The sequence below is a fragment of the Aulonocara stuartgranti genome, assembly GCF_965226115.1.
Source record: "Aulonocara stuartgranti genome assembly, chromosome: 5".
In the NCBI taxonomy this organism is placed as follows: Eukaryota; Metazoa; Chordata; class Actinopteri; order Cichliformes; family Cichlidae; genus Aulonocara; species Aulonocara stuartgranti.
In genome coordinates this window covers 9,270,652-9,298,495 of record NC_138943.1, presented here as the reverse complement: position 1 = coordinate 9,298,495, position 27,844 = coordinate 9,270,652, and the positions used below count along the sequence as shown (strand labels likewise).

At 40.3% G+C, this 27,844-nt stretch overlaps 1 protein-coding gene across 4 annotated transcripts in view; it reads left to right on the top strand.

The window, feature by feature from the left end:
- The window catches only part of eif4g3a (eukaryotic translation initiation factor 4 gamma, 3a), a 70,615-nt gene that overhangs the window by 32,212 nt on the left and 10,559 nt on the right, over positions 1–27,844 (top strand). For all 4 annotated transcript variants that reach the window (XM_082532161.1, XM_082532163.1, XM_082532162.1 and 1 more), the window contains exons 6-23: positions 767–946; positions 2,482–2,593; positions 2,778–2,938; positions 5,408–5,533; positions 6,818–7,013; positions 7,575–8,342; positions 9,145–9,233; positions 11,421–11,709; positions 11,943–12,067; positions 14,170–14,289; positions 15,643–15,798; positions 15,981–16,178; positions 16,507–16,653; positions 16,762–16,998; positions 20,317–20,421; positions 22,542–22,680; positions 22,965–23,077; positions 25,462–25,552. In XM_082532161.1, coding sequence (XP_082388287.1) covers positions 767–946; positions 2,482–2,593; positions 2,778–2,938; positions 5,408–5,533; positions 6,818–7,013; positions 7,575–8,342; positions 9,145–9,233; positions 11,421–11,709; positions 11,943–12,067; positions 14,170–14,289; positions 15,643–15,798; positions 15,981–16,178; positions 16,507–16,653; positions 16,762–16,998; positions 20,317–20,421; positions 22,542–22,680; positions 22,965–23,077; positions 25,462–25,552 — 3,352 coding nt within the window. The remainder of the gene's footprint in view (positions 1–766; positions 947–2,481; positions 2,594–2,777; positions 2,939–5,407; positions 5,534–6,817; positions 7,014–7,574; positions 8,343–9,144; positions 9,234–11,420; positions 11,710–11,942; positions 12,068–14,169; positions 14,290–15,642; positions 15,799–15,980; positions 16,179–16,506; positions 16,654–16,761; positions 16,999–20,316; positions 20,422–22,541; positions 22,681–22,964; positions 23,078–25,461; positions 25,553–27,844) is intronic.

The following is a 27,844-nucleotide window of genomic DNA, read 5'->3' as shown; positions in this document are numbered from 1 at the left end:
TAGTTTTTTCACTCTGAATTGCTAGAACAAAATTTTGTAATGAGAAAGATATGACAGCAGTCTCTTGACTCAATTTTGATCTGAGTCAAGAGATCTGACCTAAACCAAATGATCCACCACCTCAATCGTGACCATGTCGGACACTTTAACAATAGAAACATTGTGAAGCTGCCCGGGATCACGACAGCAATGTACACATGAGGTTTGACCGAGTCGGATGATTGCAGTTCTGTGCTGTGGGCATTTTTTTTTTTAACTCAAATGTCATCTCTGTTTGAATGACTTAATTGTGCTTTTAAGGCTGCTGGTTAGATGTTTGTGGCAGGATGAAAAATTAAGGACTTGAGTGTGTAAAGTGAGCTAAATTCAGACTGGTGCCACTATGTAAATATTCATCTGATTCATCACATTTCTTGCCAGCTAAAATATGTAATCCAAACTTCAGAGAGATGTTTAGTAAATAATTCAAGGAAGAGATTATTGGTTATTTTTGGAGGAAAAGTGACATAAAAGTGTTTTTGACTTTCAGAGTGGGTCTAATGAAACAGTCTGAACTGTCTGCAGCATTGCTTTCAGGGAAAGTTGTGGTCACTGGCCTTTTTTAAGCTGCTGATAAAAACCAAATCTGGAGTAAAGGTCTAAAAGTCTACTTGCTTGTAGTTTAGAAAAAGCATGACAGACTGCTGAAATGAGACTTTGTATCTGGGGTAGTATTCAATGTCTTCTGCTGTTTCTCTCTCTATTTTTTCTGCCTTGTTATCTTCAGTTTTTTCAGAGGACTCAAATGCAGCCTGCAAGGCCCACCATCGCGACGAACACGCCCTCGATACGGCCTGGCTCACAAGCTCCCACGGCAGCCGTCTACCCCACTAATCAACCAATAATGATGACCATGGCACCCATGCCTTTCCCTTCCCCCCAGGCTGCACAGTACTACATCCCACAGGTAAAGAAGTCACTATTATAGGTACAATTAAGACTACTAAAATAGTTGCTCTATCTATTTATCAATACCATTCTTCAACTCTGATTGGGCCTTACATTTATTTTTACTTTTCAGCAAAAACATGTATCGGAAAGTTTCCACCAAGAGTATTAAAATCAACTTTTCTGTGTTATTTTAATTTGAAACTCCGATAAGAATTCAAATGATATATAATATGTAAATTAGAGCACTTCAGAGGTGGTGTTAAAATGTTTTGTTTGGAAACAGCTAGGCTAGTTGTTTGTCTGCTGTTTCCATTCTTTGTGCCAACCTCATCCAGTTTTATGGTGGCTGTATATTTAATTATTCAAACTTAAAGTGTCAGGAAAACATTTTAGACAGCACCCAGCAATAAAAATGAATGGTCATATTTAAGATTAAAGTTTTTGATTACATTAACAATTGCTTTAAGTGGCCCTAGTGTGCTTTTTGTTATTTTCTGTCATATATATTTACACTGTCATGTACCAAGAAATTGAGCTGTGCTAGTCTGTAGTGGTTAAGAAAGAGATCTCTCGAATAGAAGTAACCTCCTCTCAAGTGTATGTGGTCTCTTCCACAGAGTAGGGCAGTTACTCCTTTGCATTGAAAGCAGCTGCTGAAGTTGTTTTCAGGGTGTTTTTCTGGCACATCCATGCGGGAGAAGATCTTTGAGCTGACCGAGAGCACACGAGATAGGATGTATTTGTCAGTTAGTTTGGGAATGCCTTTGTATCCACCTGAAGGCATCTCTGGTTAGACTGCTGCCCCCATGACACAGAGTCAGAAGTGTAAAACTCAATGGATGGTTATACTATAACAGTAGTGGGTGCTTATATAAAAAGTACCCAAAGTTTCAAATAACAAGTTCGGTGAATGCAAATTTTCAGGTATGAGAGCCAAAAGCCCAAGCTTCAAACTGTTCCAAAAAGTTCTGGCTTAAAATAGAGAAGCCCCTCCCACCTGCTGTTGAAATCTTCTGTTTGAAAATGGCAGCCAATGAGAAAAGAAGTGGGCCAAAAGTAATCTGAAAGGGAGGGAAAATAGTTTATTTCAGACAGAGAATGAACAAGAGGATTACTACACGCTCTAGTGTAACATAAATGAGAATTATTTATGAACTGTGCAGTTTAATTCATGCAGAATTATTCCACTAGCATCTAAGAGTAAAACCACATGCTAGGTCTTTATGTCTTTAGCAGAGTATCAGCTATACTCATAGCTCCACATTAGATGTATAAAGTTTGCGCACCAGCAGCAGCATTGCCTTTTGTGTTATGCACAAATATTTTGCGTGTCCTCTGAACAACCCTAAAAGATCATAATAAACTGGTCTAGACAGAATTCAGTGGATTATTCAAAGGATCATCAAAAGGACCATTAAAACCCATAAAAACTCCCACAAATGCTAAAAATAAAAAAATAAAAACGAAAAAGGACCCAAAAAATAAAAGACTAAACCGGTCAGTACATGTCTTGTTTTCATTGGTTGTCTCTCTCTTTTGTCCTCTATACAGTACCGCCCCAGTACACCCTACGTGGGACCTCCTCAACAGTATTCTGTACAGCCCCCAGGGTCTGGCACCTTCTATCCTGGACCAGGTCCAGGGGAGTACCCAGCCCCATATCGTGAGTCACTAATGCAACACATACACATGCAGTGGTAGTCCTGTACCCATAAAATCTCAGTTAATGACAGAGTAGCACAAACACTCACTAACTCTCTTGTGTGCCTACAGTGCTGTGACTGTAAGGTTTAACTAAGATGTCCTTTCTTCTGTTCTTGTTTGTCTTTTCTTGCAAATTCATTCAGATCCCCTCAGGTACCACCCACCTGTCTCACCCTCTGTCCCTGCTCCCGTTCCCACAGCTGGTCCACCCTACTTCCCAGGACAGTCTGTTTACCCCCCGTCACCCCCTATCATAGTGCCTACACCACAGCAACCTCCACCAACCAAGCGTGAGAAGAAAACAGTGAGTATCCTATTAATTCTGTAATTTTTTTAAAGGGAAAAGTTGACACAATACTTATTTCTTTTTCTTTTTTTTGGGACAAATTTCACCTCTAAGTCAGTTCACACAACATAAAAATAAGAATTTCAACGATTTCACAGTGAAAATTATTCCAACCAAGGCTGAAATTGTTTTTCTTTTTTTTTATTCACCTGCATGATTTTCGTTCAAAGCCTTTGAAGAAGATACATTGTCTATCACAAATAAAGAGATGACAGACTACTTCAATAATCTGGCATAATTCAGTGGGCATCCTTTACTTAAATATTAAAGATATTTTGTATAACTTTTACAAAACCTTTGTTAGTAATGACACCTATAACTTTTAAGTAAACTGGAATCAGCATCCTGTTGCGCACTTTTGTATAGGTGGGCGTTGGCCAAAACACTCTGGTGACAAGGCTGTAGTTTGACTAAACACTGTTTCCTTTAGGTATGCTTACAGTGGCATTTATTTGTCTCTTTGTCAGCTGGATATGCTTCATTTTTTGTCTCTGGGGCTGGAAACTGGTCATTTGTTGACGTTGGCTGGCCCCTAGCTATGACATTAGCTCGCGTTGTATCCTGTAAAGTAGCGGAAGGGAGGCACCCCGAGGATAGAGTGCTGTGAAATCGTATATGCCCCCTTTCTGATTTCTTAGTTTTTTGCACATGTCACACTTAAAGGTTTCAGATCATCAAGCAAGTTTTAATATTAGACAAAGATAACTAGACTAAATACTTCCTCTTCATAGAATAGAATCAAATAGCCTTTTAATGTCATTTTACATGTACAGTGAAATTGTGGGGACTCACACAAACTGTGCAGGAAATACAAATAGTAAGACAACAGGAACAAATAAAAACAAGAGGAATATACACAAAACAAGAGGAAGCCACACAAAAGAAGTCACACATTAAAGGGACTTTTTAATTTGTGCCTTTTCATGCTGGAGAGTTGCTGTTTTTAAATGATAATTTCATTCATTAAGGGGAAAAACTGTCCAAACCTACCTAGCCCTACATGAAAAACTAATGGTAGATTTGCATACCTTTTTTCCTCTTAATCAATTAAATCATCATTTGCAAAAGATTAAGGAATCTGAAAGAGGCTGGATACTTTCTCGTGGCACTGTAAATACCATATCACTTGGATTTTCAGGTTGACTCCATACTGGTCCTAAGCCTGGGTATTTTTTTTATTTTTTATTAAGGAAACACTTCTATCCCTAAGCAAGTAGTTGTGTCCTTTTGGTCTACTGTTCCTACTTAATTGTGTTTCAATTTAAGGTAATTAAGGTAATTCATTCATTCCTATATGTAAAGAAGGTGTGTTTTCTCTTCATGGTGGAAAGTTGGAAAGGAACTCCTCACTGTTTCTTAGGCTATGTTCACACTGCAGGCGAAAGCGCATCAAATCTGACTTTTTTGACCCTATGCGACCCATACCCGATCATGGTACGACAGTGTGAACGGCACAAATCCGATATTTTCAAATCCGATCTGGGTCACTTTCATATGCGGTACTGAATCGGATACACATCTGATGTTTCAGAAAGCGACTGCTGTGTGAACGGTCAAGTCGCATTAAATCCGTCTTTTACGTCACTGACACAAGACAGATGCCAATTATCAGTGCTGGAGAAGCGCCCAATAAGACATCGCAAGCGCCTCCTGGCCGTCCCGTGTAGATGTCAGTGAAACTGTTGGGAAGACAACGTTGGAGAAACGTGACCATTTTATTTGTACTGTATAATCTGCAGATTCTGACAGTAATCTGCAACTATCCTTTGAAGCACCGCTCCTCTCTAAAACAGCAATAAGGATAATTATTAGGCCATATGTAAATAACAAAATAACTTTATAACTTAAAGCAAATTGGGAAACGTAAAGTCCGAAACAAGTCTTTATATTAAGGCCATCAGTCAAACAATACTGTTTGGTCTGGGTCTAAACAGAGTGCCTTGTGTGACGTCTTCTTTTGCGCATGCGGGCCGCTTTGAGGGTTCACACTAGAGCGCGTTTGCTGTCACATTTTATTCGTAGTGTGAACAAGCAGACAAAAAATTGGAATTGAGTATTAAGACCTGCAGTGTGAACGTAGCCTTAGTTTCCCTCGTCTCTCGTGTGTTTGTGTAGAAGTTCAGTTCACCCAACTTTTGATGGTTGACTTGTCCAGCGAGAATTATGTTGAAAAGTACCAGATATTACCGATATAACAATTTTTCTAGCGTGTACAACATACGTGTATTTGTTGAATTAAAAGCTGGTCATTATATCATCATTTACAGCCAATTTGAGTGTGAGATTCCCTCCAAGTCTGATTCCTTCCTTTCTTAGCTGATAAAATACATCATCTACTGCTGATGCAGGATTGCTGTAAGACTTGAGCGCTTTAGTAAGGTCTGATTTTTTTTTTCTTCTTCTTCTTTTGTGCCATTGTCCTCCCAGATCCGTATCCGTGACCCCAATCAGGGTGGCAAGGATATCACAGAGGAGATCATGGCAGGGGGTTCAGGGAGCAGGAATTCAACGCCTCCTGTCGGCCCCCCCTCCTCTACACCAACCCCACCACAGGTATGGCTTACTCTGGAATACCCTCACTCACCTCTCACCTGCAGTAGTTACGTAGAAGTATTTAGAGAGGTGGAAGGTTTCATATTCCTTGGTTGCAGTGTGAGCTCTCTGCTCTAATCTCCTCTCTGCCACTGTGTGTGTCAGACAGGATCAGTTTATTCAGCCATCTTGCCCTATCATAAGAAATTAATGAGGGCTTTCAGCCTAGAATGTTACATGCCTGTTGTATTTTAATCAGGGCCAATATTTAAAAGTAAATCTTTGCACATTCATTATGTTCATTCCCTTGGTTTCTTAGCCTGTTTCTGGGAGCATAAAAGCTCAAAAGCTCACATAAAGATAATAACCAAGTTAGATTATTATTAAATGCCACATACAGTATGTGTAGATATGGAGGTGGTTCATAACTTGTAAATATCACTCTGCATGTGATAGTCTCATAGCAATAAGTAAGTTTGTTGTAATCTTGTTTAACAGCTCTTGTTAATCTTACACCTGCTTTTCTTCCTTTCACTGTTTCTGTTCATTCACTACCTTTTACAGTAGATTGCATATGTAATTTCTTTATACTCCTACTCCTTCCTCAGAATCCACTCAGGTTGCAGATTCTACTAACTCTGTTCAATCTATTCTTGCACAAACAAACAAAATAAAAAATTGAATTTGTTTGGCATCGTGCTTAGATAAATATAGAAATGTGTTGGTACTCATTCCTGATCTTTACATCGCCGACTACTCATACTGCTGCTTTATAAAAAATGAAAAGTAGCCCTTGTTTTATATGGAAAATCTAGTGTTCTAATGCTATTGACACATTTTAATAAATGATAAAAAAGAAAAGCCCAAATGAGACAGATTCCCTGGATTCTGAATTCTGAGAGGGATGTTAGGACTTCTTCCTCCCTGTGTCCTTCTGTGGATGTTAACAGTGTCTTTCCTCTTTTTCTCTGTCTTTTTGTGCCCCCTCCCAATTTCATTTTTAATGCATCTACCCCCTTTTCGCTGTGCTTTAATTCCGCATCGTCCTGATCTTCTCCTCTCCTCCTGCCCTTCCTCTCGCATCCCTCATTCTCCGTCTTTCTGTTTCTCCTGTCTTGTCTTTCATCTCTCCTCTTATTCTACCTCGTTGGACTCCTTATTTTTGCTTAATTCTGCATTTGGGCTTGTTTATTTGTTTGTGTGCGTGCTTGCCTGCATCTTTGTGCCTCTCTTTCTGGTTTTCTGTGTTGCTAGTTTTTATGGCCGCACCCTCATTATCCTCACATTTTCTACCTCAAATCGCAGCAGCCGAGCAGCAGCCAGACTCCGGAGCAGCAGCAGCAGCAGCAGTCGCAGCCTCAGCCTCCTCCGCAACAGCAAACCCATCCTGGAAGCTACACGTTGGAGTCACCACAACCACCACAGTCCCAACAGTCTCAACAGCCCCAGCAGCCACAGCAGCCGTTGACAGCTGTGGCTTCAGACACCAAACCAGGGCCAGGTCTGCCCCGAACGCTTCTTTTGTCCTTAAATGTCATCTAAAACTCCCCAACACATAGGGGCCCAATCCTATTACATTACATAATACATACATGCATATGTAACTATAGGTATGTACATATGGTAAAAACATGCCATTAGGTGCTCAAAAAATACTAAAGTAATGTAATTGATGAATCAATGATTTTACTGTTTCATCCATAACAGCAACCAGTGTTTCCCTCTAGCTGTATTTCTTTTGGTGATTTTCAGATATTTTAAAGATCACTTTGACATTGCACATTGAGTGCTTTCACTTTCATTTCACATTCAAATGAGTATTGAATCAACAGTGCCTCCTGCTCTTCCTGTAAATACCTGTAAGATTTGACAAGCTTTCACGGGAATTTCTCTGTTAACAATATCTTGTGCAAATGGTTGAACTTTGGTTGCTCTGGTTTGTTTTTTAATTTATTTATTTGGTAATGTTTTAACACAAAGGCGTGTTAATACATGATTCTGATTGGAAAAACCTTGAGCTTTGCTAACTGCATTCTGAAATCATTTTCCTTCCTCCTCTTAGATGACTTGCCAAAATTGGAGCCAGTTGCCCAGAAGTCTTCCTCACCTGGGCTTGTGCAGCCTGACGCTCCCTTGGAGAGACTGGAGGCCAACACTCCTGCATCTGAGCCCTCTCCTGCTCCCGAGCCCGAGCTTCCCTTCACTGCTTCTCTGGCACGCCCCGTCACTCTCCCAGTTGCAGTCGCCAACACTAGTGAACGTCCCTCAGCCAGGGAGTCCACTACTTCAGCATCTTCTCACAGCGCCTCCTCCTCTGCTGGGGAGAGCAAGCCCTCTTCGGCACCACCTCAGATGCCCAACACAGACAAGCCTCTTTTAGATGCCCCACGAACTTTAGCTGCCTCTCCATCGCTGGCTCCCAAGGCTTTGAACGGCCTTGCAGACTCTGGGACTGAGCTGGACACTCAAGCTCATGAGCCTTCTCTCCAGCCCCAGGCATCTGCTCCTGCTTACGGAGAGCTCTCCTCCTCTCAAACGTTGCCCTCTGATGTGAGGCCAGAGGTGCCCATTGCTGCTACGCTCTCCCCTATGGCACCTGTGGCTGTGGTGCCAGTCACCCTGACCTCAAGCCCCGTCCCAACTCTGCCAGTTATGCTCCCTCCTGGCCTTCCGCCTCTAGTGCAGGCCACAGCGGAGGCTGATGAGCTGAGCAAGTCCTTAGACACTAAAGACCTCATCTCTAGAGGAGGGGCAGAGGCACACGTTGGTGTTACTGACAGCAAAACAGAGTCCCAGCAACAAGCACTCACCAGGAAGAGTCCTATTACGGGTACTGAGTTCGTTTAAGTTCTTGATTGCATGTGGCATTTTAAAAGCGTGCTATAAACTAAGTGGCAGTGACAAGCCAATGAGTGGCTGTTTTATGAGTCCATTACTATTTTATGATGTTATACATAAATAGCTGAATTAAGTGGTCCTGTTGGGCACATCCATAAGGCACGTTTTTGCAGATAATCTCTTTTCAAACACTGTGCTAAAATAGCTGATCCTCAGTAGTCCACAATCAAACAAAACATAACACAGGAAAAGGAAAGGAAGTCAAGTCATGGAAATTAGAGGAAATATTTTTTACACTTTCTTGTTTCTACTTGTTTGGTAGCGAACACGGGCTTTTTATGAAATCTTCATTCATTTTGAGTGGCTGAATAAACTGAGGGTCATCTCGGCATTGCACCCACTGAATGTCGACTTTTTATTTTCATTTCTCTCTATGAATTTTGTTTGTTTTAACTGGATCTGGATGCAGACCTTTAGCTGAAATAAGCAAATTTAACCCGTCTCCCTTTAACTCAGTTTTCTTCTGGTTGTCAAAATATTCAAACTGAAGGTTAGAGCCATATTAAGGACAACTCCTCTCATTGAAATCATAGAGACAGTAGTAAAAACTGTCTGAAATGGAGCATTGATTGATAGTTTGATAAAACATAATGGGTTTGTAACTTGAGTAAAAAGATGCTTTTCTTGCCATCATTCTTACTAAATCAAATTTACCTTTTAAATCCCTCATGACTTGCTTGTTTACTGACTGGCTGCAAGTGATCTTAAGTTCCTGCGTTTCTGTTTCCCTGTAGTTAATCAGACTGCTTCTGCAATACCAAAGACCTGGAGAAAACCAAATGAAGGGACCTCTACTGGAGATGCACCTCAAAATGTGGATGAGGTAAGAAGTTGGCCTCTTAACTCATAATTCAGGATGAAGAGAGGAAAGAAAACCTAGGTATTGAGCTTGACATCAAATTGTAGATTCTTTTTTATTAGCCTCTGGAGAGAAGTGGCTTATAGTCTGTGGACGAATAAACAATCGATAATTTTTTGAGATACTGTGATATTTTTTTTTCTCCGAAATAGTTTTTATTTTGTCTTAATTCATTTAGGAGTAGTCCTGCAAAGTGTTACAGGAATGTGAGAGGGAGAGAGGAGGAAAGGCACAATTTGGGCAAAAGTTCAAGTGGAAAATGTTTCCACATGTGTGGTTAGGGAAGCAGACATAAATGACTTTGGGGTGTTGTTATCGTCAGCAAGGAGTTATCCATCATCTCCACTGCTCAGCCAGTCCACTGCATGTAAAACCATCTCCGTTCCACTCTCGTTTCCTTTCTTTTATGGTTTTGCACAGGCTTGTTGCTGTGGCGGAGTTCTAACACCGCCAAATACTGGCCAACAAATAAAGGGCTTTAAATGGCTTATTTTTAGTCTATGCTGAACAGGTTTTGAGCCGTTTTATGCAAAAAAACAAAAAGTCACACAGAGAGGTTTTAAACATAAAACCTTAGGAGTGTAGATAATAAATAAGCCTAAAAAAGTTCATTATGTGTTTCTGTTCTCAGCTCATCTCAGTGCTGGAAGCCAGAAGTTTATATGTAAAAATAGAAGGTTTAGTAACAGATACATTAGTATCGTATACACAAAGCACACTAGGAGACAAACAAATTTCCCACATGTGGGACTAATAAAGATTATCTTATCTTATCTTAAACACAAAGAGTAAAAGAGGGGGAAAAAAAGAGGAAACCCTTTACACTGACTAAAAATTTTGTGGTGTTTCAGAGTGGTGTTTCCCTGCCATGTATAAGTGGTGTTTCAGAAAATATCTCCACACCTTTGGCATTGTTTGATTTGAATTTTTTTTAGGTCTCTGATGAAGGTTATACCCTGTGTGTAGCTGTCTTGTACCATGTCCTAGCATTGTTGTTTTCCCTTCCCCTGCCACCTGCTGGGCTGTGCTCACACTGCACTAAGCTGTCTGAGTACGCTTCAGTTTGTTTCTACATCTAAACTTTTGTCTGGCACCCTTGCTCCTTTTCTTTCATGGCCAAGGTTTTTTAAGAGCACGGTGAGGTTGATTTTAGGCAATTTTTAGAATTGGTGACACACCTTGTTCTAGATTTGTAAACTTTGATGAAGGTAGCTGTTAAAGCATATGAGTCCCATTCTCATGAATAGCAGTCACACTGCATGCATACCTTGGCCAAGTTCAGCTGAACCGCTTAATGTTGTTTGGGTTCTGCATGCAGCAATCACACTAATGAAATGAGATATATTGTCTGGGTGAAATGTGCTGTTATTCCCTAAGACTGCATAACTAGCCAAAAGAAAGGTGAAGAATACAGCGGGTTGTTTACTAAACAAGCTTTTCCCATACATCAGCCAAAAGTAAAAAGGTTACATCCTTATATAATAACCGATGGGAATTTATATTATAATACAAGTATTATAGTTGAGTTGATGGTAGACTGTATTTGTATTTTAATTGTTCTGCTGTATTACTCAGAGGAAGTTCGGTGTTTCCTGTTGTGCTGTTTATGTGCATAGATGGCGTTTGAGTCTCCACGATGAGGACTGCTAAAAGCACTGGGCTATTCAAATTCTAGTTAAATGACTGTGGGGACAGAGTAAAGGGAAATAAATGATACCAGCAGGATGTCTTTGAACTCTGTCACCATTTGTTTCAGTCTGTTAAAAGCAGCATGTTGTGCTTCAGTTTTTACATTTTCTTTTTTTATGAACTATCATTTTAGTGTGTAATATGTAAGGGACTTCCAGATGTTTATTTTACAGTAAATATGTATTTTTTGGGGGGGTGGGGGCAGTTAAAACCTGTAAAATAATTTCTGAGAGAGCTGCAGAACAGCGGCTTCTCTCAACAGATTTAATATACTGGTCTATCCTGAAAATAAACAAGTAGACCTTAATTTAATCAGTGAATACCCATTTCAAAGCTAAGCTTTCATGTACAAGTGTGCCCTGCAAGTACGTTATAATTACACCTTAAAAATATATGTTTAAATGTAACCCTAACCCTAATTTGAACACGCTTGGACCTTAATGGAATCTTGCCTCCTCATAGGATGAGTCTAAGCCAGTAGATCAGCCTGCTGGAGACCAGGCTGTGCAGTCAGCTCCTCTGAGCAGCAGCCCAGCACCCCTACCATCAGCCTTCACCTCTACCCCTGCTCCTGCTTCTGGTAGCAGTCCAGAAGCTGATGGAAAGCCCACTGCTCCAGAGGAAAATGGTGAAGCAGAGTTGGAGCCAATCAGGAACGGAGCAGGCCACACCTCGGAGACGGAGAGCAGCGACAGCGGAGCCACCCCTGGAGACAAGGAGAACTCCACCGGAGCTCCTCCAGACATGGAAGGTGAGAAGGACCTCAGTCTGTGTGAACAGTGTTTTCAAATGACCCAAGGCAAAACTGAAATCCAGGGAGCAAAGGATGGAGTTCTGCATTTACAAATAAAAATATTTGTCTTTATATTTCTATATTTAGAGCTGCCTCTAAATGAAAAGCTCAGCACTTCTGCCTGTTTCTCATATCTGTTTATCCTTTTTTTCCCCCTTTACTTTCCTCTTCAATCCTGCTTGGCTGTCCAGACCTGACTGAACCCAGTGGGAAACGTCAGTATAACAGAGAGTTTCTGTTGGGCTTCCAGTTCATGCCTGCCTGCATACAGAAGCCTGAAGGGCTCCCACCGATCAGCGATGTGGTGCTGGACAAGGTAAGCTACAGATAGCCCAGCAGTCTTGCAGAATTCATAAAGCTTTAAACAGCCTGACATCTGTGTAGATAAATAGATTGCTGAAAATGTTGTCAGGTTTTTATTTTTTATTTTTGCAGATATGTGGCCTTGACAGGCCCATCTCTGTTATCTTGGGCTAAACCCCTCCTTTATTTTTTCCATTATTGTTATTTATTCCCAGAGCCAGACTTCTTGTTACCAGACTTCAGCTGACATTTAGCTAAAATCCCATATCTATCACCACTCTCTTATCACTTAAATCATTTAGTGACAAAAAAAATGATAGGTTTTGGGCATCTTTGTCTGAGGAGGGGATATTGATGTGTGCGTTATAAAGGTGCTCAGCGAGTCTTCAGGCCTCAGAACAGTAAGAAGCAAACAAAACAAAAGCATTGTCTCGTTTTAGTTGGAGGACTTTGATGGTGCAATTATTAGTATTGTCACTTCACAGTAAGAAGGCTCTTGGTTTGACCCTCCTTGTTGGTTGGGGCATTGCTGTGTGGCATTTGTGCCTGCATGAAGTCCCTGTGTTGGTTTTTCTTCCCACACAGTCCAGAAATATACTTGGTCGATTGGTGTTTCTAAACTCGCATTAAGTGCGTATGTTAGCATGTGGTTGTCTGTGTTAACGCTGTGATGGACAGGTAACTTATCCAGGTCATATCCCCCTGCTTGGACGAGGAGCTAAGAAAATGAGTGGATGGTCTTCTCTCCTCCTAAAGCAGGCTGTAGTGTGGTAGCTGGAGGCCCATGGTGGTCCTGAGGTGTATTAAATTTAGCTCTCGCTTTGGCAGTGCTTGAAGCAAGAGCTGTCCCTTTCGCTATCGATGGACTTTCGGGTGATCTGCAACTCACATAAACCGTACGAAGGAAATAAATGCAATATGATGTGGTTCTGCTCCCTTCAAAGTCACCAAAGGACTGCAGCAAAAATCCAAAAGACTGGAGTTTAAATAGCTTACACCAGTGAATGACGAGTCTTGATGGTCTCCAGCAGCATGTATTTGAAAATAAGCACAGTTGCACTCACGGCAGGGGCTGGAAGAGGTGTGCTGCTGACCCCTGATCTGAAGGTATTAACAAATGTTCTCCATGATGTAGACTAATTCCAAACAGTCCACTCTATCTCATTGATCTGAAAAATACTTGTGGTTTCAGCTTCTCAAACGTGAAGTTCAAAGCGTTGTGCATTTATTGTCATTTGGGTTTTAGACTGTTGGTCGAGGAAAAAAGAACAGACTTAAAACACAGAAATCACAGCAGGCTCTGGGTATTATTCATAATGCCATTTTTTTTAAAAGATTAAAAAATAATGGTGCTGAAAACAATCATTAATTGTAGCATTAGTTTCAAATCAACCTTTTTTTGTGAAATGGATGAAAAGGATTTTTTCAACCACATGTCAACAGGCGACAATAGACGTTGTTTTAGTTTGTTGCTCCGATCCACACATATGTATGGGTGGAGCATATGGCCTGCAGAAATGCTGTTTTGATTAAAATCACATTGCTATTATGTCACACTTGGCAGTGTCAAGAGCACATGCCCCTCCCCCATCTCTCAAAAAAGAACAACCAGGCCGGCGAACAGTTGATTGGTACAATCCCAAAGTCTCATTTTCTCTGTGGGAGAAAGTGAAATCTCACTGGAAAAGAGTCAAGAGGAAGTCAAGGACAGCTGAAAGACAAAGAGCTGGATTTGTTCTTCTCTCCTCCCCCACAACTATCTCGCTCTCTCCTGCGTTCCTTTCTTCTGTCCTCCCCTTCCACATCTGGTTCTGACTTTTCTTACTGTACGGCCCGCAGAACAAGCCGAGCATAATTTATTACCGGTGCTAGAAGAACATATAAACAATAGACTGATAATGTAGTATGACTGTCATTTATTGGAGGCCACCTTTAAAAGTGACTACCGGGTTAGAAATTCATCCTTCCACACACAAACACACTCACACACGCTTATTAGGCTCATCTTGCCCTGTTGCCAATATTACCAGATTACCAGGGTATCACTGCTCCCCCTGCTGTTAGGGTTACCTTGTGTGTTTATGTATGTCTTTGTGTATGTTATGTTTCATGCAGATGAACCAAAACAAGCTGCCGTCTCGAGCGGTGGATTCCAGGGTGATTTCCAGAGGACCCGATTTCACACCTGCTTTCGCAGATTTTGGGAGACAGATGTCTGGAGGACGAAGCTCTGCGGTGAGTCACACATGTACTCGCACAAGCTGCCACAGTCATTCATAAAATCTTACTCACACTGCTTCTACTCCAGTGTACAGTGTAACACAGTTAGTTGTACACTTGTCAAGACTGAATTAAGCTAATCAAGTGTGCCCCTATTAATAATCCATAGGGTTAATACAGTGTTTCTTACAGGTTTGGGTTGCACCCACGTTTGTCTGCATTCTGTGTTAACGTTCACTGCACCATGAGAGATTTGCTTAAGGGCAGGGTTTTGTATCCACAATGGAAATCTTAAAACGGAAACCCTATAGCTACAAGATCAATATACAGTATGAGACTCGATAAGAAAGGTTAACATCTTCAAGTAAACTATGGATGTTGAGCATGTGGCTAAAATGTAACCTAACTGAGTGGTTTGTCAGTTAACTGGATGTTGAGAAGTTAAAAGAATACAATATTTTAGAATCTATATAATATATTTGACAATGTTTTTTATTTTCTTAGTTGCAAATATTTTATTTCTCCATTACTTTGTGATAAAATAATAATTCTTAAATTATAGTAATTCAATTTAGTAATTATAGTACGGTGTTAAATCAGTGTTATTTATTGATTTATTGATATATCTATTTATTGATTAGTACAATGGTAATATCTCTTAAACGAAGTGTAATAGACTGTAATTTGATTTAGCACGTTAATACATGACAATGGCAGAATATAAGCTTAACATGCCTACGCACAAGTATATATGCAAACAAAACCTCAGCCGCTACTGTGGGGATTCAGTGCAGTATGCATTATAATCAGATGCCTCTCCCATGAGTCTCCCATTCCTCGATACATTCCAACTTCACTATCTTGAGATATAATTGGCAGGAACCAGCTCTCCACCTGCTGTGGGTCCTCTATTAACTGTCACTAGTTGTGTTTGAGTCCATCCGATTGCAGGATAAGATCCTCTCTGGAAAAGCAGCTGAGGATCGCCACAATAGCAACCTGGCCAAGAAGCTAGCCAGCACGGAAAACACGATTCAGGAAGTGGTAGGGCTAGCTGGTCAGGTGCATTTGAACTTTCAAAATAACAATGGGAGGAACTTCCACTGGCAAGTCAATCACAATCAAATGAATGAAAAAATGCAAAAGAGAGTCACGGAAAATACTTGGGTGGTTTGTAGCCACCGACACACTGCAGTCTATTTAAACAGAGCTGGAATAATTTATACTTCAATGAGTGCCTCCTGGTAGTCGTGTTGTTTGTGTCCTATTGTTTTTCCTATTTCCTATTATTTTTATTATTTTTTATGTAATTAAGTCATGTCATTAGCAATGTTAACTCTCTCTTGATTTCTTTCATTATATTCACAGATAATGAGCATTGGGCAACGACGGCCTCCACCCAGGAAGATCATCATGAACGTGGTGGTGAATGATGATGTTCAGCTAAAAAAAGCAGAGAATGCCTGGAAGCCTGGCCTGAAGAGAGAGGGCCTCGCAGAGGATCCAGAGATTCAGAAAACACAGGCAGGGCCAAATATACCATACACAGACAGCAAAACACACAAAATAACATAAAAGAATACAGCAAAAATTAGCCGCCTAAATAATTAAACCTACCACTAAATGAACTCACTCAATATACAGTGTCTGATTGATAAGCTGAGTTATTAAGTTCTATTTATGATTGCGTGATGGCTTCCCTACAGGAGCTCTTCAGGAAAGTACGGAGCATCTTGAACAAGCTGACGCCTCAGAAGTTCAACCAGTTGATGAAGCAGGTAACAGACCTGACCATCGACACAGAGGAGAGACTCAAAGGCGTCATCGACCTGGTCTTCGAGAAGGCCATCGATGAGCCCAGCTTCTCCGTGGCTTATGGAAACATGTGCCGCTGCCTCGCCACGGTAAGCCAATCACTGTCTCGATTAAGACGCAGAGCTGTGGTTGTGTTATGCTTTAAATTATACCGTAGGTATATTCATTCTAAGTTACTATTATACTATGCTATTATATTGTTAGTATTGTAAATATTGCATATAAATAAAAATGGGTTTAAAATGACTTTTTACATCTAAAAGGGTGTGCTTTGGTGTGCTTTTGTATAAATTCTTTTTCTTTAGTATAACATGAAAACTACTTCAGTTGTTTTGGTCTGACTTGAGTCTTAAAAGATTCTTAGGGATGTTGTCTTTTCTCTAATTTCTCTTTACTACAAACTTTGTTCGCGTACAGCTCAGAGTGCAGATGACAGACAAACCCAACACCACAGTGAACTTTCGCAAGCTGCTGCTAAATCGCTGCCAGAAGGAGTTTGAGAAAGACAAGGTGGACGATGTGGTGTTTGAGAGGAAACAGAAAGAGCTGGACTCTGCTGCATCGGTATGTCATCTGTGACTTCAGAAGTATTACTTTGGATTTTATTTGGACTATATTCCATTCCTGGCAAGATAAGATTTTTAAACTTTGATGTTTCCTTGTTTTCTTTAGGTGACTGAGCGTGAGCGGCTTCAGGAGGAGCTTGAGGAAGCAAAGGACAAGGCCCGGCGGCGTTCAATCGGCAACATCAAGTTCATCGGCGAGCTTTTCAAGCTCAAGATGTTGACAGAGGCCATTATGCATGACTGTGTGGTCAAGCTGCTCAAGAACCACGATGAGGAGTCCTTGGAGTGCCTGTGCAGGCTACTCACCACCATTGGCAAGGACCTTGACTTTGAAAAGGCAAAGGTGAGCTGGCGGAGAAGGTTCTTTTATTAGGTTGTTAATATATAGTTTTAGTTAATAGTTTAACTATTATGTTTAATAGTGAAGTTTAAGTGTCTTCAGTGTTTGGGGAAGTATTTAGTTACCTGCTGAGACTTCAAATGAAAAGCTAAGACTTGAAACAGGAGGAACTGCACTCAAATATTGATAAACAATTAGCATAAAACACCTCAGAATCTGCAAATTGACAATGTCTGACCTTGTCTGTGTAAGTTTTGCAGAGAAATTTACATCCAAGGTGTAAAAATGTGGTTTATGGTCATATAGACTACACCAGGGGTAGGGAACGTTAGTCCTCGAGAGCCAGTGTCCTGCAGGTTTTAGTCAAGACATGTTGAGGAGCTAATTTAGCCATTTAAATCAGTTGTGTTGGATCAAGGACACATCTAAAACCTGCAGGACACCATCTCTCGAGGCCTGGAGCTCCCTACCCCTGGACTAGACCGTTTTTGGTTTGGGGTTTGTTTTTTTTTTGGGGGGGGTGTTCCTGGAGACAAGCATTGAACCCAAGGCATTTTATTTTGGTCTTATACAAGTTTATTCATAGTTAGCTTAGAGATGCTGGTATGCACATTTAACTTATAGACGTAATCAGTTAGCTGTCTCCTGTTTTCCAGTATTTATGCCAAGATCAGATAAGCCTCTGCTGATAATTGGTACAGAATTTATGCTGCGTGTTGTATCAGAGTCAGGGCAAGAAAGAGAATCGGTGAAGGTAGATGTGATTGACACTTACAGTAATGTTACATTTACACTGATTCGTACATACTGGCACAAACCTGAAGGCTGTTGGTGTAATGTGCTACACGCACAGTGTTATTCATTACATATTCAGAGGTGATTTGACATTGCAGCGAGACCTTGAACAAACCTTTTATCTGAGGCTGTGTTAAAAACTTAAAGCCAGACTCGGAAATGAAAGTGAACGAGTTCAGACAATATTTGGATGGATAGAGTCAAAGGTGAATCAATTTATATTTATGACACAGGCATGGCACTTTGACATCATTATGCCTGTGCTAATATCCACCAAGGTAAGCGTTGGCTGTGCAGCAGTTAAGTGAATCTGATGAGGTGAGATGAGGTGATTCTGGTATACAGCAGCACAAAAAAAGAAAAAAGAAGTTCTGTTGGGATTTGATCCTTCAACGGTTTGGCTACATTCAGTTCCAGAGGCAACAGAGAAGCTCTTTATATAGGTTATGAGGAAACGGGGATATCCCCACAGTGTCTCTGCAGTCGATGCTCTGCTTTGTTCTGTCTGACTGGCTCTCCTGTAGATATCAGTGACTCTCAGCTGGTCACAGAAAGAGTCCTTAGATGCTTGGAGAGACATAACTGACCTAAAGGCCATACTGCTCTCTGCTGCACTGTGATGTGTGGTTTGATCCTTGTCATGTACCAGTCACCCTACAAAAGACAAGTCCTCTGACCAGCAGGGAAAACATCTAGACTGTAGTCAACCAAGGAAAATCTCAACAGACTGACATCATACCTACTCTTTAACCAAAAAGATTGATCACTGCAGGGGAGGGGGTTGTGTGTTTTTATGAGTCACAAATAGACAAATAAACCTGGTGTTTGCAGTGTATTAAATCATTTAAACCTCGCTATGTTAAACTGAAATTACAACAACAGATGCTGGAGCTGGTGAAGCTGTGGCTGGATGCCTGTGCCATTGCAAAACTATTATTAGGTTAAGCGTATTTGAAATATGCCTGTTCTGATATGTTCACAAAGCCTGAAGAGGTAATCAAGGAAGCTGGTGGAACATTCGAGCACAGACAGCTTGTGTTTCAGCTTAATGAAAGATTTTAAAATTAGAAGATTTTGCTCAACAAAACTGAAGCCCAAACAACGAGTCTTAAACTTCCGCCTGATTCCATCAAAATAGAATGATTGCATGATTATTTTTTGGTTTTGCCATTTTGTCCATTTCTTTGAATTAACAAAAAGTTCCTGTTTTGTAATTACAGAACAGTCTCTGCAATGACTTACCGGAAGTTTTTCTCTAATTTTCCATATTTCCATATTTAAGCATAAAGACTTTCATTTACTACTGCAGCAGCATTTCTTTATCACAAAGAAAACCTGAGATGTACTGTCAAAATCACACTTGTTTTTCTTATGTTGCGATATGTCAAGGATTAAATGTGTAATTAAACTTTACACTAACAGAAAGGGGAGTTTCACTGGTCTGGCACACATAAGCTCAAGCTGGGCTGTATGTGGCCCACAATGTAAAACGAGTTTAACATCCCTAATTTAAAACATCAACATCTGTAAAGTTGTTATATAGGGGGGAAAGTCTTTATAGAGGCCTCAACCAATTTATGCTAGGTTGTTAACATGTTTTTAGTACTATGAAGTTGGGTATTTTAACATGGGTTGTCAGCAGTGAACAACACAGAGGAATTTTTGTTTTTGGCACTTTAGCCTTGGCTTCATGTTTCAGCTCCAGAAGTTGCTGCTTGGTTTTATTTGACATGGTTTCAGTTGATTTGTAGCAAAAGTTCAGTAAATGTGAACATTGGCTTAGTTAGACAAACCTAATGATGACAACAGAGGCCACAGTTGTGATATTTGGGTCTTTGTTTGTCTTTTTTTAACATGTAGTGTTTTCCTCCTGCTGTCAATAACCAGCCCCCACAGTGCCACTTCAGCCTACTGGTTGAGCAGTGAGCATATGCCATAAAGCTTAAATGCAGCAGCCCGGGTTTGAGTCCAACCTGTCGCCCTTTGCTGCTCCTTCGCTCTTCCTCCCCTCTTTCCTATCAGCTCTGCACTACTGGGCTATTACTGTAGATAGAAGCAGAAATTCCCCAAAAAGTTACCAAAGAGCTAACCAATTGGCACAAAGACTGCACCCTTACAAAAATCTTATGAACTCAGCGTAACCACTTAAATCTGCTTTGTTTGCTTCTGGAATATGTAGAGAGCCATAAAATCCTAAAGAATTTGATCATAAATCAGCCATTGTTCCCTTTTTAGATGAGTTTTATCTTGTTTAATCTCATTATTTCCAGAACATTTCTGTTCAATGGCGAGCTATTACGTCGAATTGAGTCCATTCATCTTGGGTTATTAGAGTTTTTGTTCTGCTGCGTCCCAAAATGTTCCCATTTAATGTTGGTTGGTCAGGCAGGTCCCGCTCCACGTAATAAACTGAACAATCAGTCAGTAGAATGAAATAATGTGAGTCACTCAGACCTGCTGTCCATTAAAGAAATTGAAAATTTAACCTTCGTATCTCAAATGAACCTTGTCTGTCTCTTTCATCAGCCCCGGATGGATCAATATTTCAATCAGATGGAGAAAATCGTCAAGGAGAGGAAGACTTCATCTCGGATACGGTTCATGCTACAGGACGTTATAGACCTGAGATTGGTGAGTGTGTGCATTTCTGATAATTGTTTTCAGTGGAGAACCCAGCCCATGTTTAGATGAACTAATAATGCATTTCCCCCCACGGAGGTTTATTTCATTGATTTTTCCTGCATGTTTCTCTGAAACATGCGGGATATCAGTGTTTTGATCTAGTATTGCTCAAATGATATCTACTCCACCATTGAATCTTTACACCTTCTGGTAAAATACACAGTAAACAGTAACAAACCTCAAACAAACATGAACCTGGAGTATTTAAATACCTGACCTTGTTTAAGCTTGTATGTGCTGATCACGTTTTAGCTGTATACTTCTGTTTTTACGAATGAACTGATGAAAACTTTAGAAAAATCCGGTCAGGATATTTTACTCACATGTTGCACACAGCGGAAAATAGTCAGCTTCAAATATGTTCCCACTACAGGTGTGCAAGCAGTCTGGATAGAGAGTCTAAGATGCAGTGCACATGTCACATGTTCAGTGGCAATAAATGCATCAGATTACACGAGCTATTCACACATTTGCACAATCAAATATCATATAGAGTTTGGAACTGTCAGATTCAAATCCAGCTAATGTCCATTCTGTCTGCATTTGCATTTGATAAAGTATTATTTCAATTTAAAATCTCAGTCTTAAAATACAGTGGTCAGTTAGCTCAGAATAAATGTATTGTTGGCTAACAGCAAAATCAAGATGGGGAAATTTTACTACAAAATTCTTTAACAAAATACCTCAAATATATCGAAAAAGCTAACAAGTTTCATCTCTAACCCTGAGGAGTTGATGTGCTTTTGTTTTTCCTTCAGTCTTGTTATTAAGTTTGTTTTAAATTTAATTCTGAATATGGCAAAATAAAAGTTGTAATAAGTCTTAAATCTAGGTTGTCTTAAGCTGTGGGAAATCTAGAAGAGAAGCTTTAGTAAAAAGCTGCTGGTGTTTGTTGTCTTCTAAATAAGCATTGATGTTTATTCACTGCAGTGCACAAAAACATTAGACGCTACAATAAATACTACTGTGTATATTCCATTCAATTTTGTAGATATAGCACCACTTACTATGCCACTATGCCCAGTTATTATTTTATCACTGTTTGCAATAACCTCTGAAGAAATTTATGTCTGATGTGAGTGTCAGTTACCAAATCAGTTAACAGGAAGTGGGGTATAAACCATTCCCAGTGATACTGACTTGCTAACAAGGTGCAACACAGTTTTTAAAAAACATATCCTTAACACTTGTACAGAAGCTGCGTGCATCGACTGCTTTATTTATTTTATAAACTGATTAGATTGAGATGTTTAATTACATAGACGTCAAAAACCTATAAACATGTCTAGTTTAGAAATTGGAAGTTGTTGATTGGAAAACATCTTCATAGTAAAAATAAGAAGAGGTTCACAAGTAATAAATCCACCTGTAAAGCTTGGGGATGCGGTTTATTTTTCCCCTTGTTATTTGCTGCTGTCTCTGGACCGAACCAGCATCTCAGTGACGGGTGCTTTTATGGGTTTTTGTGTTTGTGTTTAGCTGTTGTAGCCTGAGTTTAAAAGCCTAATGAAAATGAGACAGAATTGTCAGTTCAGCTTCATACATATATCAAACCTCATCTGTGGTGTCGCTGTTAAGGTTGATATTGTGTTTTTCCTGTAGATGCATCTGCATTGATTAAGCTGAGATTGCTCCTTAACTCTAGCCTGACACAAGTTGTTTGCATCAGCGTCAGCATCTCATACGAAAAGGAGGAAAAATTCAAATCCCTGCTGTGCTACGTTCCTGTCAAATTTGAAATTGAAATGAGCAAGAAGGTACTTTGTTTAAAAACAAAAACCTTCATCCTCAGCGTCATAGACACGCACATAGATATTAATAACAAATGATGGGCTGTCGCAAGTTGAAAACCTTGTTAACACATCTTCTGTCAGGTGTGGTCACTCATTAAATTATTAGTGATTTTCTTTTGTGACTGACAGCTTCTCATATGTGATCTGATCTGTGTATCATGATAAAACAAGGGAAATACAGTAATTTGCTCTGGTTGTTGTTTCAGTTGGTTTATATCTGACTGACACTGTTCGGTGTATTTTATGAATCTGGTGTTTTTTTTCTCTCTTTTCCAGCACAACTGGGTTTCCAGGAGAGCTGACCAGGGCCCGAAAACAATTGAGCAGATCCACAAAGAGGCTAAGATTGAAGAGCAGGAAGAGCAGAGAAAAGTGCACCAGCAGCTGCTCTCCAAGGACAGCAAGAGGCGGTCAGGTCAGGCCTGCAGTCTAAATCCTCTTTAAGGCTTAGAGTCATATCGGCACAGCTACAGTGACTCAGGAAGCCTGCAAGTATACAGGCAGACTTCCTGTTCCTATAGCCCGCAGAGATGCTATTGTGCCCAGCAGCAGAAAGGAAGCCCCCCTACCCCCTCCCATCTGTCAGATGACCTATAATATTTCGTCATGTGTTTAATGCGTGTCTGAAATGATGAAAAATGTTCAGAATTGTCGCTGAATTCCCACGGAACTATATTTTTCCTGCTTTATGCCCCTTAGATCCACGAGATCAAAGAGATCAGCGTGGGCAGAGAGAAGAGACCTGGAACACTGTGCCTATGACGAAGAACAGCAGGACCATCGACCCCAACAAGATCCCAAAGATCTCCAAGGTGAGACATGCTGCCCATGCTGGTCGTAGCCTGAGATGAGCTTCAGCCATTAGTTAGAGCGCCACCAGCTGGAAAGACAAGAAAAACCTTTAATAAATCTTAGAAATGTTCAATATGCTGTAAGTGCCCTTTTTCTACTGGAAGAGAAACTCCTACAGAGAAACTGCCTGCAACATCATGATACATCTCAACCTGTAGGATTGTCAGGATACTCAAATTCCAAACTCTCTGCTGACACAAAAAGATTTTTAAATGTTTTATTATTCTATTAACAAGTACAATGACAAAACTAATAACATAAATATATATGTATATTTAATTATGGTAGAAGAAGAAGAAACTAATTGGAAAGTTAAAATGAGTTTTGCTCAAGTGAACAGATCAGCCTTTTTCTCCTTTTTCTCCTCCTCTGTGCACATTGCACGGCCTCAGTCTGAAGCTCTTCTATTTCTCACAACAGAAACATATTCAATTTGGCTGCTCTGCTCTCAATTTCACCTTTTATTTGCTCAGATTAGTGCTCTGCACTCTGGACTCTCTGTTCAGTTCAGCTATTGCTCTGCACAGCCAGCAATCCACCTGGTTTTCCACATGCTCCAAAATCTGTCTGTCACCTGACCAACATCCTGCCATTGCTGGGGTTTTTTTTTTAATTTTTAATTTATTTAAGTATTTCTAGTGGCGTTGAAATAGAGTCCTTGGAGTTTTTACGTACAAATAGTGGGGTTTGTTTTTTTTACCCCCCACACAGCAAAATTCACTATGTGACTAGTAAACTCTGTGATGTCAAAACAATGATCTTTCAACTGAATTTACATATTCGGCATGTGGGCAGTGTTGCAGGAAGGCACCTCTGGCCGGTGAGCAAAGATTTTGTTGATGTGGGCATGAAAATCCATCCGTTTTCTTTGCACTTTTAGCCAATACAATGACAATCGAGTTCATATTGTTTCCTGTGAATGCTCCCCCTCAGATCACTCAGGACATTACATTAGAACTCCTGGCTGACAGTCTCACCCCGAGGGACAAATTCAAAGTGAACAACACGATGAATGTTTCTTTTTTTTTCTTCTTAAAAATGAACATGCACCAGGTCTCACTCCTCACCTGAGACCATGACTTTGGCCTGAACTCATCAAATGAAAACTGTTCAATCATAACTGGAGATGTAGCGGCCAGCACCAGTGATGACTGTCCCTCACATGAAATTGGGGTCAGTTTGAAACAGAATTGATGTTTGCTCTCGGCACAGGTTTGAGCACCCAGAACAAGTGGTCAGAACTTCCAGAGTGAGATCTAAAAATAGCAGACTGTCTAAACAGGTTTTTTTTTTTAAAGAAAAATCATCATTATGTTGATTAGTTCTTCTCCTCACAGTTAGCAAAATCACTTGTTCTCAGACTGAGGAGTTTGGAGCACCGTGGGAAAACTAAGATAAAATAATGTAATTTTGTAGGGCAGGATAGACGAGATTGTTGTACAGACTTTTTGTTTCTCACTAAAATTAAATTTGGATTCTTGTTAATAGTTTTTAAACAAAATTGCAGGGTATGGGTTTAAAAAAATTTGGCTTCAAAAAAAGGGCATGCTAGAAAAGGTTTGAAAACCCGTGAGTTAGTGAATCCGTCAATTCAGGAGGCACCAGTGATGATGGAAGTATCAGAAATGAGCTCTAATTAGAAACCTGTCACAGACAGTGTTTTGTTGCAGCATGTTGTGTATTGGGTCTGATGGTGTGTGGGTAATGTGCGGCTGCTTTGTTCTCTCAGATTCTCAGACTTGGCTGAACTTTCTCAATTCTGCATTGTAATATAAACAAATTGTGGGATGGTTTTCATGTTGTGACAAGTTTGTTTTCCATTCAACATGTGTTTGTTTTTTTCATCTCATGTTAAAGCCCCTTTTCAGCTGGCTGGTGTTTTTTTTTTTTGCACACAGAAGATAACTGTTTACGCAGACTCAAGATGACTCTTAAGGATAATCATAACTGGGCCGAGTACATCAATGTCCTCTGTTCCCATCTACATAACTCTACATGCTCAGTTATGCATATACTGACATCCTGATGGAACTATAACTATTGCTGGGTAAAAGAAGTTAGTTCATTTTTGGAGCGCCCTCTGCTGGAAGCACTCTGGCAGTTTTAACTGTTAGTCTATAAGAGAGAACCAAATATCCCAGAAGCTGTCTGGTATAGAGGCAGCATTTTAGGTGCTATCGTCATTTACAGCCCCATTTAACTGGATACTCACTTGACACTCACGTTACATTTTTCCTTTGGCCTTATACCTGTCAGTCTTCCTTGTCCTTTTAAAATACTGCTCCTCTCCAGCTTAAAGGCAGAGATTGTGAAGCTTTTTTTCTGAATTATTGTGTTCCCGCAGCCTCAGATGGATGAGAAGATCCAGCTCGGCCCACGGGCTCAAGTCACGTGGGTGAAGGGCAGCAGCGGAGGAGCCAAAGCCAGCGACTCAGGTAAGATGCCACAACAAGCTATAACATCATTAGCAAAACTTGGAAAAACAGAACCGAGCACACTGTACAAACTGTGGTCGTCATAACAGTCTTTTCATCTCGAGTCTCAGAGGCTCATTAGTTGTACTAAAACACCAAAATGGCAAAGTTGGGAGCATCGCTCAGCTTTCAGCTGCTGATTTATTGACACTAAGTCAGTTTTGGCAATTTACAAACATCTTTCAAATACAATAAATGGCTGTCAGTGAGACTCGATGGAATAACATTAGAAATGATAAGAAATACATCTTCAGTGCCTTGTGACTGGCCCCCCAAAAATGTCGAAAATCAGGTCTGATGGTGAGATTGTAGCTGCAGCTGGCTCAGATGTGTCACAGTAAAAGCATCAGGATGCATGAAGAGCAGGTACTGTGTGAAATTTTTGAAAACAAAGACTGCTTTCTTCCACACTCTCCACGCTCTGACCTGTGGCTGTTAGGCTCCGTCTCCACAGGAAGCATCAATTTTCTATACAAATCCTGTGAAGCTCGGCGTTGACAGCGCTCAAAGTCCTCAGGGCAAAAACTCCCCCAGTGCAATGCACTCGCAGCACTTTTAGTTCAAAATAATTCAACCTTAGGAGCAGCATTGCTTTGCAGGCATAAACACTTCTCTCCATAAATTGAGATTTATATTTAAAAAAAGTTCAGCTTGTGAGTTCAAGGCCTTTGGTGGGTGACAGTGTGCATCAGCATGATCGGTTCACTTTCACACAGATGTCTCAGTAACCATCTGTAGCAATGCCTAGTTTTAGTTTAGTTTAGATTTAGTGACAGTATTATCCTCTTTGTATAAAACCTCTTTGGGGAGTGCCAAACATTCCTGTATGCAGGAAAAACTGTGTAGCTGTGATTCCCAATGTGTTGCTTTTTCCCCCTGGTAAATTGGGAAGGTGTTGCTGTTTGACCTGGAAAGGTCTTTCAAATAACCATAAATGATCTGCCTAATTTTCACCAATACTTCTTAGCCAACAGGCTTCAGTTCATCTCAGAATGGTCAAAACATACCTTCTTAGATGAGCCCTGGCTAGATGTTGAACAGGCACTATGCAAGGATCTAGAGATTTCAGACCTACTATTTATTAGCTCAAACATCAAAAGACATGAATGCTTTAAAAGTATCAACATCAGCTTTTCTCTGACAGCATGGTGGGAGTTTCTAAAAATAACGGAGTCTTCATTAATCCCATGCAAACGTACACCTATCTGGAATAACCCTGACATATTACAAAACAATAATATGATTAATTTCCCAGAATGGAGTTGTAAAGGAATTAAATACTTAGAACATATATTAGAGGGAACAGAATTTATTCCATTTGACAGACTAGTTGCACAATATGGGATCAACAAGAAAAGATTTTTAGAATATCAACAAATTAAATCCATAGTAAAAAAGAAATTTAACCTCAGTCAAGTTGAATTACAAACACCACCAAGTGCGGCACATTTCCTTACTCTTAAATCCCCCAAATTATTATCTAAAATATACAGAACACTTTCTAAATTAGATGAATCAATATCCCTTCCTATTGCAAAGTGGGAAGCAGATTTATCAGTCAGCTTAGACCAAAACTTCTGGTCTCAGGTATGCTTAAAAACCTTTAAATTGATTAAAAATCCCAGTCTGCAATTAATACAATACAAAATACTACATAGAGTGCACTATACAGGTCATCGGATGTTCAAGATGGGCTTTACATCTTCCAACAACTGCTCACACTGTCAAGGCAATACACCAGACAATTACATTCACGCTCTTTGGTTCTGTCCACCAGTTCAGAAGTTTTGGCGCGAGATATGTGAAGACTTATCAAAGTGTCTGAAATGTAACATTCCAACCTCCCCCTTAGTGTGTTTGTTGGGCAGCTTAGATAATGTCACTTCAGAAAAGAATATCGCCCATATGTTTTTCACTGCCCTATGCATAGCCAAGAAAACAGTCCTCATGAACTGGAAAAATAAAAATAATCTTAATTCTAACCAATATAGAAATTATCTATTAGATTACATTAGTCTTGATACAGCCTCTGCCACCACATCAGATCAATTGCTCTGGGCTCCTTTGATCAGCTCCATCACCTAGTGGGGGGTCATAGTTTGGTCCCACCTTCACTGTTGTGATTGGTGTGGGGGTAGGGACAAGCTTAGGGCGTCGGGGGGTTCCCCGGAGGCATCTTCCTTGGGGGGCTCAACCCGGGGTAGCGGTCATGTCCGGTTGGGGGCTCTGTTGGCTCTCAGGTGACTGTTTCCT